The 15,587-nt window shown below is 32.7% G+C and overlaps 1 protein-coding gene across 1 annotated transcript; it reads right to left on the reverse strand.

Annotated features, from left to right (window-relative positions):
* Nucleotides 1–2,459: 2,459 nt before the first annotated feature.
* LOC111710415 (neuroparsin-A) lies at nt 2,460–8,331 on the reverse strand. Its single transcript, XM_023484497.1, has 6 exons — nt 8,236–8,331; nt 6,867–6,910; nt 4,674–4,733; nt 3,589–3,640; nt 3,410–3,482; nt 2,460–2,583 (listed from the first exon to the last, which is right to left on the reverse strand). The coding sequence occupies exons 1-5, from the start codon at nt 8,326–8,328 to the stop codon at nt 3,426–3,428; spliced, it is 306 nt and encodes a 101-aa protein (XP_023340265.1). The 5' UTR covers nt 8,329–8,331; the 3' UTR covers nt 2,460–2,583; nt 3,410–3,425.
* Nucleotides 8,332–15,587: the final 7,256 nt, after the last annotated feature.

The raw sequence follows: 15,587 nt of genomic DNA on the forward strand, positions 1-15,587 counted from the left end.
TCCTAGCTTTGTAGAAAATAATGATTTTGGCTATTTTTCTCTTTAAAAGTGGGTGGACCCACACGAATCTAAAACCAAGCTAAGAACATTCTCGTAGATTCCCGAGTTCCAAAATAAAAATTTGAGGCAAATTGGTGAAAGGGGGTCATGAGTTATGATTGGACATACCAACAAACAGATTAATAGAGATTATATAGATGCAAACTTAATAAGGGCGAAAAATTTAATCAATGAAGGCAATGCTAAGCTAGCTAGTTACCTTTAACATTAACGATTGAAAAAACGAAATAGGCCATTCATGAACGATGAACGAACGAAATGAAAAAAAAACCCACAAACGCGGCCATTTCTAGTTATAATTCCTGTTTGTTTTCCTGCAGTAGAAATGCGCAAGTATCTTTTGCAGAGAAACCACAATTGAAAGTACTAAGTTTTTAAAATTATAAACAAAGATAACTAATTCATACTTGATCAGACAAAGCTTTTAAGGGTACTGTTATAAATCGGAAATGCCATCTTTGCACTGAATTTCGAGATTTTTCTCGCTAAATCAAAGCCATATCCACAGAAAGAGTTTGGTTTATATTTGAGCCAATAAAGTCTTATTTTTGTGGTCAACACTGAATGGGTTGTTATAATTGATAAATGGATGTGAACAGTTGTCCCTACAATCCTACAACCAACAACCTGGCTAACCAAGGCAAAAGAAAACAATTTAGTAAAAAGACTTTCAAAATTAGATTTGTAATCAGTGACTATTTAGTATTAGAAGAAGTACATGGTTGGAAAACATTAACCTTTAGAAAAAAATATCCGACTACCGGGAGTTTTACAAAGCTATAATTATATTTTGATTAAAAAAAATATCCGACTACCGGGAGTTTTACAAAGCTATAATTATATTTTGATTTAAAAAAAGGAAAATTCAAATTTGTGTATCTTGTACAATGTGTTCGTTCGTCTACAGTGTACATAATATCTAACGTACAGTGTTCCCCAAGAAACGTGTAAATTAACTTGAAAATCGTCGTGTATTCCCGATGGTTGATAAATGACAGAAAGTGCATCGTAAAAAGATTGTTTGTCTTCTGAGCTTTTCAAGTTGTGGTCCGCCTTCTTTGTAGCTTCAAAATTGACGGAGACATAAAACATTTGAAAAACTTTGTTGTTATAAGAATCTGGACAAGTTTATTATCATATCCTTTAGTTTTATAGTTGTGGTGACACATTTTGGAAATCCCGAGACTAGTAATTTTTCATTTAATTGTTTCAACTGAGATACTTACAAAATTTTATTCACGCAATAATGCCGTGCAGAACAAAGACAGTAAATAAGTCCACTATGCTTAAAAGACTTCACTATGTAAATTGAATTTTGTTCATATTTGTGAACGTTAATATATTATGTTATTAAATTCATCAAAATGTTCATAGTTTGTGAAAATTCATGATACACATTTTGGGTTGTTAATCGTTTTTAAAAACGATCGAAGAAACGATAGTTCTTCTTTTCGTTTTTGTTTCTAAAACGATCATATGTTGTTTTTAGAAAGAATGATGGATCACAACGACTCATAATTTCATTTTAATTACATTTGGTTTCATTTTTTTACAGTGAGAAAAATTGATGTGTGTCGTCTGAAATATTTTTTATTGTTATAGAGGGAAATACATACCCTTATGTTTTCTGACCTAAGGTTGTTCTGATCTAAGGGATTTTTGATCAAAAATGTATTTCATCGTTAACAAAGGGTCGTCGTCAACAGCCGTTAACGAAGAGTCGTCGTTAAGGTTATTAACTATTGTTAACTATCTAAGAATAAAAATACAAAAAATATAAAAATGTATGAGATGAATATTCATTTGCTCTGACTGTTTAAATACTTCGAGATAATTATGTACTTAAACATTTAATGGTTGTGTCAAACAATGATTTTTTTATAAAGCGTAATACAGTTTGAACATTGGTTGCATTGTAATAAGCCAAATAAAAGAAATCAAAAGCCTGATTTTGTTTTGAAAAAAAAATGATATCTTAGTCATTTAACAAATGCATTAACTAATCATCCTTAAAGTTGTCCTTAAATCTTTATTATTGTATCAATGATTGTTTCTTTGGGGTTTCAGAAACCAAAGAGGAGGAGACAAACAATTTGCCAGATTTGAAAGTAGAAGACACGATGAAACTGAAGAAAAAATCAGCTGAATATTCAAGTGTAGAAACAGCTGATCATGGAAATATGGAATCAGCTGTTTCAGTGGAGCAAGCACGTGGTTTAATCCCTAGATGCGGCTGTATAGCTGGACCTCGGTATCCAAATATTTTGGAGTGTAATATCAATTCTTAATTTAATTGATTAGAATTTAGTTCTTATCTAAAATTTTGTTAATTTCTTTTTGAAAATTTTCGAAAACATTTAAAGTACTTCTTAATAAATAATTATAATAAAATTAAAAAATAGATGGCAGCAGGTATTTTTATTAACTCCAAATACATGGTCTTTAGATGAAGCTATTAATTGACAATCAATCAATCAATCAATTGCAGCAGGACTGAGGAATTATTTATTCTTCTTTACCAACCTAGAAATATAAGAAAAATATTTTAAGATAGATATTTTTTTCTGTTTGGCATTAGGTTTTCTTTCCCTTAAGTGCTATTGAGAAGCTATTCTGAAAACTTAGGGGGGTTCTGCCGCCCCCTCCCCTGTATCCGCCCTGAAGGAATATACGGAATAATTTCAAGTTACCCTCTAGACAAAGATAGCAACACCCTTGAAATTCCTTAACCTGATAAAAAAAAATTGAAATACGTCGTTTTTACGACTTGAATAGTGTTTAATATTAATAATTTTGTATCTTAAATATTTATAATTGATAAGACAACTCTTTCAAGGGTAGCATGTTAAATCATTTTTGCATGCAGAGGCCGGTCCATTAGTCTGGTTAGGGCGACGGGTCAGTACAGGCTATTATCTGGCAGGCCGGTACAAACTGGGCAGGTCCTGTTCGAATTCAAATTTACTACGGCCCAGAGTGATTAAGAAAATTACGTTGACAGCTTTTTAGCGGGGTGCTAATAAGCATGAATAAGTAAGGCATTCCAGGAATCCAACAGGGGCGCCACAGCTTCATATATCTTGTTAGACTTGTTGACAGCTTAATATATCTTGTTAGACTTGTTGACAGCTTCATATATCTTGTTCGACTTGTTGACAGCTTCATATATCTTGTTAGACTTGTTGACAGCTTCATATATCTTGTTAGACTTGTTGAAATAAAAAACGCAGAAAAATCTTTTTTTCGCATTTCCTGAGAAATGAGACCCAACGTAAAAAAAACTTTCTTATTTTGTACAAATATTAGCAAAAAAATTACCTAATATCAGGAACAATCTCTTGCGCATTACCTCTTATTGGTTCCCTTTACCAGGATAAACAGTTAGTATCACTCCAACAAGAGAATGTTTGGTAAGAGCACCCCTAAACAACAAAAGAAACGCATTTTTTTACTAAATTTTTATATTTAACAAACTTATTGCCAAAAACATGTTTTTTCCTAAATTTTTTGTTTTTTAATAATCCTGACCTGACATCTGTTACAGTTGGAGCACATTAGTCCGTCTCCACAGGTTCCATACCTAGTAAAGGGTGTATCAATAAACATGGGAATCTAGTACAGGGTGTCCCAATAAACATGGGAATCTAGTAAAGGGTGTCCCAATAAACATGGGAATCTAGTAAAGGGTGTACCAATATACATGGGAATCTAGTAAAGGGTGTCCCCATAAACATGGGAATCTAGTACAGGGTGTCCCAATAAACTTGAGAATTAATTACAAGGTGTCCCAGTAAACATGGGAATCTTAATACAGCGTGTCCAAATAAACATGGGAATCTAGTGCATAGTGTCTCAATAATTATGGAAACTTAGTACAGGGTGTACCAAAATACATGGGAATCTAGTACAGGGTGTACCAATAAACATGGGAATCTAGTACAGGGGTTCCCAATAAACATGGGAATCTAGTACAGAGTGTACCAATAAACATAGACCTAGAACAGGATTTCCAATAAACATGGGCCCAAAATGCATGGGAATCTAGAACAGGGTGTCCCAATAAGCATGGGAGTTTATTTCAGGTTATTCCAATAAGCATGGGCATTTAGTACAGGTTGTCCCAATAAACATGGAAATTAATTAAAGGGTGTTGTAATATACATGGGAATCTAAATCCAGCGTGTCCAAATAAACATGGGAATCTAGGGATGAATTTATAATTTCTCTTTACCATCGGCAATTTTTAGCAAACCCAATTTTGGCTTTAATTTATTATAACAAGTAAGAACAAGGAACTTTTTCGTAATTTGTGACCTTTAATTTTGTTTCTTTAAAGATTACAAACTAGGATAATAATTCAATGATAATGTTTTTTAACTTATAATGATAATCATTAATCATAATTTAATTCATGTAAACTAACTTGAGAATCCAGCTTTGCCTGAAATTTTCAACCCAATAAGCAATGCTAAGAACATTCAACTGGTTCTAACTAGTTCAACGATTAAAGTTTAAGGCAAATCAGTCTAGGGGTTCCGGAGTTATGATTGGGTATACAAACAAATAGACAGAAAATCATAGATTACTTCTTTAAATATATTTTAGAATATTACCGTCCATATTTGCCTCCACAGACCTCACCGGGCCCCTTCATACAAACTCTATTCCCGCATCTATATAAATATAAATCAAATCCGACGAAATGTGACGAGGGGAGGAAGGCCAACCACAACATCTTTTCGTCCGAGCCACATTCTCCTCATTTTCTCGTCCTCCAAGCCACCTCAAAATCCTCGTCCTTCGTTTATTATGTGTTGAAAAGTTTCTAATTCTTGAAGATAAAACTATAATTAACAAATCTGGCCACGTTAGGGCATAAAATATGGATAGACTAAAGTATTGCAGTGATTAAATCATGTTTGAATCTTTACAGACATGAGAATGATGTCAAACATTATTTAGGTAAAACTTAAAACTCTTCTGCCTCCGTAATGGCCTACCTTCGCTATATGAAATAAATAGCAAAATATTTGGCATTTTCCCCATGAAATCATCAGGAAAAAATCTATGGTTTTCATTATAATTAAGAAAAAATTTTAAACTTTTATAATCTCGGAATTATTTGCGGCATTCTACACCAGGAATATCTGAAAATGCGCGTAAAAAATGTGAACATTTTTAAGGACATAGAACTCAAAAACTTTAATTCAATTGAAACTATTTTTTCCGATTTACTAAAATTTAATATTTCATTTATGCCCTAACGTGGCCCGATTCTTAAATTTTTTTTCTATCTTGGAGGACTAGACATTTTTAAAAAATAACATTGGAAGGACGAAGATTTAGAGGTGGCTCGGATGAGAAAATGAGGAGAATGTGGCTCGGACTAGAAATTGGTGTGGCTGGCCGTCACGTGACACAACAGTAGAAAGGCGAATTGAATGTCGTCCTTGATCATCAAAATAATTTGGATTGTATTACATCCGCCAAACGTTACATCCGTCCTACGATGCTTCCGACCAACCTGCACGTGGTTTTTCAGCAGCTTCCAGCTGCTGTTGGTCCGATGAACTGTTTGTCGGTTGCACACTTAACTGTAGGTTAGATGCAGACCTTTTGTAGGTCGAATGCACTGCATTTGTAGGTCAGATGAACAACCTGATCGTATGTCAGATGCACAACATTAGTGGGTCGGATGCAAATCTGACCCACAAAAAGTGTTCATACGACCTACAAAACTGTGCATCCGACCTACAAAATGTGTACATTCCACCTACAAAAGCTGTGCATCCGACCTACAAAATGTGTACATTCGACCTACAAAAGCTGTGCATCCGACCTTCAAATTTGTGCATCCGACCTACAAAAGTTGTGCATCCGACCCACAAAAGTTGTGCATCCAACCTTAAAAAAATGTGCATCTGACCTGCAAAAAGTGTGCATATAACCTACAAAAGTATGTGCATCTGACCTATAAATTTGGGTCAACTACATACTGACAAGATCTGCAGTTCCTGCGTCGGTCAGATTAACAAAATAAGAATTTACATTCGACCTACAGCTGACGTAGGTCCGAAGTATTGTAAGACGGAATTGTATACATAGGATGGAAATGCTGTAGGATCCGAAATAACATAATTTACGGCATATATTCGTAAATCTAATTTTAAAAATAAAATTCTATAGTGAATAAACACTAAATACCAATCCCTAGTCTGAGCATTTCATTCTGTGGTCAGCCTGTTTTGTTCTTTTAATTATAATTATAAGCTTTGTACCGTCCTTTTTCCGCATAAACACACACTCGTACATAAGTTCACAGTTAAAACATGTCGTTTTTCACCTGACATAAAAAGTATGGATCAAAATCTGCAAAAGGCTAAAAATTTCACTCTGATTTAAAAAAAATATTAAAACCGTTTTTGACCTATAAAACTGTTAAGGTCCTGTAAAACTGGTGTCATCCTAAAAAACTGTTTTTGTCCTATAAAACTGGTTTTGTTCTAAAAAACTGTTTTTGTCCTAAAAAACTGTTTTTGTCCTATAAAACTGTTTTTGACCTAAAAGACTGATTTTGACCTATAAAACTGTTTTTGATTAACTGCTTTTGGTTAAAAAACAGTTTTTGACCGAAAGTTCGTTAAAAACCAATTATTTTTCACTTTTGATCAATTTTTAAACACTTTTCAGAGGCTCAACAAGAATCCGAAATGATTTTCAAGATTTCAGAGTTTTTTTACACTACTGTGATACAAGAAAAAAGTTAAAAACGACAAATGAATGGTTTTAACGTGAAAATACGTTACCTGTCATATGTTGTCCCATAATGACAATCTCCTGTTTCTTCCACCTAATTAAACAAAACTATGCATAGAACGAGGGAGGGGGTGCAGGAACGCAATGAGCCCCGCAAAAAGGTCTCCAAGCCTCTGTATTCGCAGATAGTTATTTAAAACGACCTAGCGCTACCCCTAAACGTTAGAATATACATTATAGAAGTAATATTTTCGCTTTCAATAGTTATGAAGTGTATTTTTGAATATTTAAAAAAACATTGTATAGCAATTAAAATATTTAATATTTTTTCTTTCAAATTTTATACATTACTTCTATAATATCTATTCTTTAGAAAAGGTTTTGCGCAAGGTCAGTTTAAATACTCATATCTGCGAATCCAGCGGCTCGGAGATCATTTTGCAGGGCTCATGGCGTCCCTGCATCCCCTCTCCAATAGTACACTACAAAGCTTTTTTGCTTTATTTTGTTTGAAAAGAAAAAAAAATGATAAATTCGTTGATACCTTCCAAATAGAGTAAAGTACAATGATTATCTTTTAGTAAAATAAGTGCAATTTTATGTGTTTTTTATTTTCTTTTTTACACTTTTTTATTTAATCTTTGAAAACATGTCAACTTATTGAGAAAATTTCGTTTTCCTTGTTATATTTGACACTTGTGATGTCATGTATAAGTTGTTCATTTCTCTGTTGCCACCTATTGTACTTGATAATCTATTTAATACCTTTATTTTTTGATACATCTTAAAGACTAACCAAGGCCTAAATTCTAATTCTATATATATTTAGTTTGCTTGTCGGTCTGTTTGTCCGTTTGTATCCAATAAACGTCAAAACGGCTGAACCGATCGGGCCTAACTTTTGTGCGGAACCTGACATGACCCCAGGGAAGGTTTATAGATGCTCAGAATTTCAGAATTTTTGGTTTTTTTGAAAATTTTTGAAACCCCACAAAAAAATATTAAATCTGGCAAAATTTTGTTCTTATTACTTTTATTGAGGTACCAAGAGAAGATGCTTACAAATAGAGCCACAATTAATAGTTGAGATAGTAAATGGGCGCAAAACGCCCAAAATGCTTGTTTGTACGTTCGTATCCAATAAACGTCAGAACACCTAAACCGATAGGGCCCACATTTGTGTGGAACGTAACTAACTTGACCCCAGGGAAGGTTCATGGATGGTCTGAATTGAAAAATGTTCCTTAAAAATGTGAATTTTTCAAATTCCACGAAAAAAATCAATAGATCCACGAAAATTTTGTATTTAATTGTTTGATGATTTAAGAAGGCACAATGCAGCAGATATAGAGACACAGTTAAAAGTTCAAATCAAGCCTAATTTTTACTTTTTAAAAGTCCAACTATATAATATTCTACCTCTCTATCGCAAAGAGTTGGAAGGGGTGCAGGAGAGCTGAGTGTGCTCTGAAACTCTAGGAGAGATACTAACACCAAAACCATCATCATCATCTTCATCTTATTATCATTTATCATAATTTCTCATTTCAGTATTTCAGAAGAATTCCTGCACTTTGATATTCTCAGGCCTAAGCAGCACTTAGGTGACTGGATTTTAGTCAACCTTCTTCATCCCAGAATAAATGAATCTTGGACTGATGAATGTGCTGGGAGATTCCAACCCCTTCAACAACAAACTTTCGCAAAAGAAAACTCCGAAATTTGATCGTTACAACCCGATCATGTCTTGGGGGAAAAAATCTCTTTTCTTACTTTATCATATGTTTTTTAGAATAAAATTCCCAGAATAATGATATTATACTCGACGTCATACAACGTAATTTTAACAACGTTAACGTTATGTAACGTGACCTTCTGTTAATTACTCTATATTTGTGGAGAAACATTAAAATTTAGAATCTAACTAATGCTAAGTTTACAATTTTAAATTATCGTAATTCTTGTTAGAATCTTGTTAAAAAAATACAAATTCGAACTTTAAAATAAAAAAAAAATTTATTTTAACCAGAAGTCAACACTTTTTCATCTTTAATCTGTTTCTTCAGAGTTGAGACGATTGTCTTAAAAAATTTTTTTTAAGTGATAAATTTGTAGCTATCACCATATAACTGTATTTATTTAAAGAATGGTAATTTAAAGGATTGTTTGTAATTTTTTTAATGTTTAGGGTGGGTTACAGTACAGGACGGTAAATAACCGGTCCATGTTTAAAAATCCAAAATAGCCCATAGCTTTTTAGTGACTAAAGATACAGCTCAAAAAAGCTATTTTTTTAAAGCCCTTGAAAAATGGATGTAGAAATATAACACGTGTTACATACTCTAAGGGTCTTTTCTGGTGGGGGGGGGGCGCCTCAGGCTATTCATATTTTGAGACCCCCCCCTTGACTTTATAGGGTTAAGTTATGCCTACAGAGAGATAGATGTTCATATTGGTCCTTTATCAATCTGCCTTTTCCCAAAAATACTATTGGTTTGATAGCTGTTGTATACTGGAAGGGTAACCAGGGTCTGAAGTATGTTTTTGTTTCTTGATGTTTATATACTCTATATAGCTGGTAGATTGTTTAAAGATTATCCATCAATCATCAACATAAACACTCTTCAATAACAACATATGTAAAAAATATTCACAAAACACTGTTCCATGGTCAAAACCAGTTTTTGAAATTCACTTTAATATTCCACCAAATAAAAACGATTTAAAGTTGATTTCTTTTTCTTTTTTTTCTCCTATTTTCTAAAAATAGTTTTTTAGATTATGTGAATATTGTAAAAAATATTTTTTTGATTGTTGATGGATTTAAAATGTTTACCGTGTTCTTAGTTCTATTTCTGTAGGTTGAAAAACAAGGTAGATAGATAGATATATAATTGGAAACTGTAAATAAACACCTAAACAAGTATAAAAACTTCGTACTTTAACACAACTTGGAAAAAAGTGTGTCTCTAGAAATCGCTGTATCATGATAACTTTGGTAATCCCTGTATCAAGATAACTTTGGTAATCCCTGTATCATGATAACATTGGTAATCCCAGTATCATGATAACTTTGGTAATCCCTGTATTAAGATAACTTTAGTAATCCTTGTATTATGATAACTTTAGTAATCCCTGCATTATGATAACTTTGGTAATCCCTGTAACATGATAACTTTGGTAATCCCTCTATTATGATAACTTTGGTAATCCCTGTAACATGATAACTTTGATAATCCCTGTATCATGATAATTTTGGTAATCCCTGTATCATGATAACTTTGGTAATCCCTGTATTATGATAACTTTGATAATCCCTGTATCATGATAACTTTGGTAATCCCTGTATCATGATAACTTTGGTAATCCCTGTATTAAGATAACTTTAGTAATCCCTGTATCATGATAACTTTGGTAATCCCTGTATCATGATAACTTTGGTAATCCCTATGTCATGATAACCTTGGTAATCACTATATCATGTTAGCTTTGCTAATTCCTGCAATCTTAATAACTTTGGTGATCCCTTTATCATGCTAACTTTGGTAATCCCTGTATCCTGATAACTTTGGTAATCCCAGTATCATGATAACTTTGGTAATCCCTGTATCATGATAACTTTGGTAATCCCTGTATTATGATAACTTTAGTAATCCCTGCATTATGATAACTTTGGTAATCCCTGTAACATGATAACTTTGGTAATCCCTGTATTATGATAACTTTGGTAATCCCTGTAACATGATAACTTTGTTAATCCCTGTATCATGATAACTTTGGTAATCCCTGTATCATGATAACTTTGGTAATCCCTGTATTATGATAACTTTGGTAATCCCTGTATCATGATAACTTTGTTAATTCCTGTATCAAGATAACTTTGGTAATCCCAGTATTATGATAACTTTGGTAATCCCTGTATTATGATAACTTTGGTAATCCCTGTATTATGATAACTTTGGTAATCCCTGTATCATGATAACTTTGTTAATTCCTGTATCATGATAACTTTGCTAATCCCTGTATTAAGATAACTTTAGTAATCCCTGTATTAATATAACTTTAGTAATCCCTGTATCAAGATAACTTTAATAATCCCTGTATTATGATAACTTTGGTAATCCCTGTATCATGATAACATTGGTAATCCCTGTATCAAGATAACTTGTTTTAACCTTGCTTTATGTCAACTAATACAGGAAACCCTATATTCTACAAACTCTTCAGGAATCCTTGAATTTTGTCAACTGTAAACGAAACCCCGTATAGCAAATGTAAAGGAAACCCTGTATTCTACAAACTGTAAAGGAACCCCTGTATTCTTCAAACTATAAAGGAAAAACTACATTCTACAGACTGTAATCGAAACCCTGTATTCTTCAAACTGTAAAGGAAACCCTGTTTTCTACAAACTGTAAAGGAAGCCCTCTATTATGTCCATCAATAATTAGGAAACTCCGCATCATGTCTACTAATAAAAGAAACCACGTACTTATTATGTCTACCAATAAAGGAAACTCTGAGTCAAGTCCATTAATCAAGGAAACGCTGTATTCTATAAACTGTAAAAGAAACCATGTATTTTGTATTATTATGTACAGTAATAAAGGAAACCAGTAATATGTCCACTAATAAAGAAAACCATGTATTTTGTTAACTAGTAATGGAAACACTGTTTTCTACAAGCTGTAAAGGAACCCCTGTATTATAACTTATGTCCAATAATAAAGAAAATCCTGTGCTTTACCAACTGCAAAGAAAACCCTTTATTCTACAAACTGTAAAGGAAGCCCTCTATTATGTCCACCAATAAAGGACACTCTGAGTCAAGTCCATTAATCAAGGAAACGCTGTATTCTATAAACTGTAAAGGAAACCATGTATTTTGTATTATTATGTACAGTAATAAAGGAAACCTTGTTCTCTACAAACTGTAAAGGAAATCCTGTATTCTACAAACTGTAAAGGAAACCATGTATTATGTTTAATAATAAAGGAAACCGTGTGCTCTACTAACTGCAAAGGGAAACCCTTTATTCTACAAACTGTAAAGGAAACCATGTATTATGTCCACTAATAAAGGAAACCCTGTGCTCTACCAACTGTAAAGGAAACCCTGTATTCTGAAAACTGTAAAGGTAACCATGTATTTTGTATTATTATGTCCAATAATAAAGAAAACCCTGCATTCTACCCACTGTAAAACAAACCCTGTATTATATTCACTAATAAAGGAAACCCTGCATTCTACCCACTGTAAAACAAACCTTGTATTATGTTCACTAATAAAAAAACCCCTGTGTTCTACAAAATGTAAAGGAAACCCTGCATTATAGACAAACTGTAAAGGAAACCTTGTATTATGTCCACTGATAAAGGAAACCCTGCGTTTTACCAACTGTAAAGGAAACCCTGTATTGTATTTGCTGATAAAAAAAACCCTGTATACTAAAAACTGTAAAGGAAAACCCTGTATTAAGCAAACTGAAAAGGAAACCCTGTTCACCCCTTGAAGGAGGGACATACCTATAACATGTAAGTAGTATATTCGAGCAGGGCGCCTAGAATGGTTCCTAGGCAGTGTATTGTGTAATCAAGCAGTCAGGCAGTTAGAGGTATGAATTCAGTGCAGTCCTAGTAGTTGTTAATATATAGTAAACAATGCAGTTAACTGATTGCATAAAAAACTAACATTGCTCTTGAACCAGGATCATGAAAGCAAAGCATGAATTGGTTTCTAAAACTGGTTTCCCGCAATTTTGTGAATTACTAGATTACAGAGTGTAAGCTACAGGAAATCCCTGTCAAAGCAAGAAAATGCCCCTTCAGTTCATTTCTAACTATTGTTGTGAATTTTCTTAAACATGGGATTTTGAACTTTGAACTTAAAGGGACTGTAAGCATTAATGTAAAGATGGAAATGCCAGATTCACAACTGTAACTTTAAACCTTAATCTGATTAAAAAATGTGGTGGCCTGATACCGTCGGTTTTCTGACTCATTGCTTCCTATACGCAAAAAGTGTGCAAGTCACTTTCGCAGAGAAGCCGTAGATGAAAATAAACAGTTTAAAGGAATAAAACATGGATATCTAATTGATACTTTATCAGACAAAGCTATTGAAATCTGGGATTGTCATGGTGGGTCCCTTGAAATTACGCTTACAGTCCCTTTAAAATAGTTTAAACTTCTTTTTCAAAAATAAACATTAAAGTGCAGTGCAATATGCCTGATAAAATAAACCTACTTTCATAATATTCAAAGGAAACAGTGCGAACTTTGCATTACCATACTCATTAACAAGTCTCTTGTGTTCTTTCAGCTTTTTTGCGATAGGGATTCTTTCAGGAATTGTCAAAAAATCTTTCCTAAATCACAAGAAAATAATTTGAAACAAAAATTGACATTTGAATCAATTTCATGAAGTTTCGATTTTAAAGCGCAAATTGAACATTATCCCATGATTTTTTCTGTTAGTATATCTTAAAAAACAACCAGATACAGGATATCCCAAAAAAAACATGAGGAAAAAATACAGAATGAATGAATCGTTACCTTTCCTTAATGTGATCTGTAATTTTAAAAAAAAAACATTTATGTCTTTTTTTAATCTTAGTTCTTGTTTTTTTGGGGGGCAACCTATCTATATAGAGTTTAATAATATCTGTACCAGTACCATGATAGCACAGAAACCATGTTATGTTTTGTTCAATTATATCATCCGTCACGCTGTAATAATGGCAGCCTAAAAAATGCATATTTATCTAGGATATTTATATTTAATATCAGGGCGTATCAGGGCGCACCCCCACCTTTTATTTCAGCTCTTAATAGCTGGTCAAACTTTCAGAATTTTCTCTTCTTTGAAAAAAAATTTTTTTTGCGAATTAACAATTTTTGTTTATGGATTTTCAAAACTTTACGAAAATCTAATATTTTTAGAGACAAATTTTTGTAATTCTGAGCATCTGCATAAACCTTCCTTGGCGTCATGTGAGGTCCCACATTAAATTTGGGTCAATCGGTTAAGTCGTTTAGACGATTATTGGATACAAACGGACAGACGACCGAACACCCAGACACAGAGATATAGAGAGCTAGAAAAAGTGGCATTGAATTGAATACCTAATTGAATTTGAAGTTTCGGAATCCCTTGGCATTTGGTTTTACAATACTTTTTCACTCACATTTTTGTGTAGCCCTAGATATGTTCAGTTCAAAACTAGAACTTTCTTGTTTAAAATTGTTGTTTAAACGGAGGAATTTGAATAATGCCATTCAAGTTTGGGTCGTGAGAACATGTACACTTTCTCATCAAAACTTTGCTCTCAAAGGGAGTGAGCAAAAAAAGAAAGGGGGTATAGGCTTACGGCGAAAAATAAGCGCTTTTGATCACTACTAATCTTACTTCTATCTGATGTGTGTATAAGGAGAAAATTGTTAAAGACGACTTATACCGAAGAACGTAGCATCCATACAAATTCATAAAGTTGCAACATTCAACTCGGATCGTAAAAAAATCAATTTAGTTCCAAACAAATCATTAAAATATTACAACCAATAAGCAATAATCATTAGGATAAAAGAGTGGGAATTGTAATTTTCTAGAATAAAATTCTTTAATTACCGGAATTTTTGTGATTTATGATCAAGATTTTGAACAAAGCAAAGCGCGTTTGTACTATTTAGAACTAAATAAACAGAAGGTAGCACAAATTCATTTATGCATAGGCGCAGTTTAATCATATTCCTTCATTCCTTTCTGTTTTTTCATAGGTTTTTATTTTAAATAAAAGTGTCTTAGAATAAACATCGGTTAAAGAAAATTGGGGTGGACGCTGGTTTTATATCTTAAATATTTTTCTTCCAATTTTCTTATCGTTTATTTTATTATGCTTTTATTATCAGTCAACATAAGTTTTCAATGTTTAGAACATATATTTATAAAACTTTTAAGTTTAAAACATTTGATATTATTTTCACATTACAGTACAGTACACGGGTACACGACTGGGCAACTTTAAGTTAAGGAACGTAAGGCAAGTTTTTGAAAATTAACGAAAGATTTCATTTACGCATGGCAGAGAAAATATAAAGAACGATGTGTTTCAGCAAAACGCCGATTTTCGTCAAGTTTTCTGCTTAAAATTGCATCCAACTTACAAAAAATAATAGATAAAACTGTATATTTCTAATATTTTTAACGAGTTTTGAAGTTTTAAAATGTTATTTTGAATTCCTAAAATGTCATTTTCCCATTCCGAACTGAAAAAAGAAGACCAACCTGAAATAAGGTGGTTGTAAATTTAAATTAATTTTTAAGATCACGTTTATCTTGGAATTAACATTTTCTCATTTCTTGGTGAAAAATAAGAAGATCTGGTATTGACAACTTGTTTGGGTTAACTCAATTACTGATTATTAACTTTTCCGACTACACATGTTTTCCTTGTTTTATTAATACGTATCATTCTAGGACTGGTCACAGTACATTTTTTTCTCCTTACGTTTATTATAATACTATTTTTCCGCAATTTATCTAATTTCATACAGTACAAATATCAAATATGCAGTACGCTTACGCTTTCGGAGTAGAAGTGTATGGGGAGGTTTTGTATCTTGAATTTTTACTCAGTTTTCTCAGAACAGTTTATTAACGATGAAATATTGCTCTGTAAAAGGCTATAAATGTACGTCTTCCTGTGAAAATGGAATCCTTCACGCGATAAGGGATTTTAAAAGTTTCATGGAAAACAAATTTTCCATTTAAA

Source organism: Eurytemora carolleeae, unplaced genomic scaffold (assembly GCF_000591075.1).
Source record: "Eurytemora carolleeae unplaced genomic scaffold, Eaff_2.0 scaffold1058, whole genome shotgun sequence".
NCBI lineage: Eukaryota > Metazoa > Arthropoda > Copepoda > Calanoida > Temoridae > Eurytemora > Eurytemora carolleeae.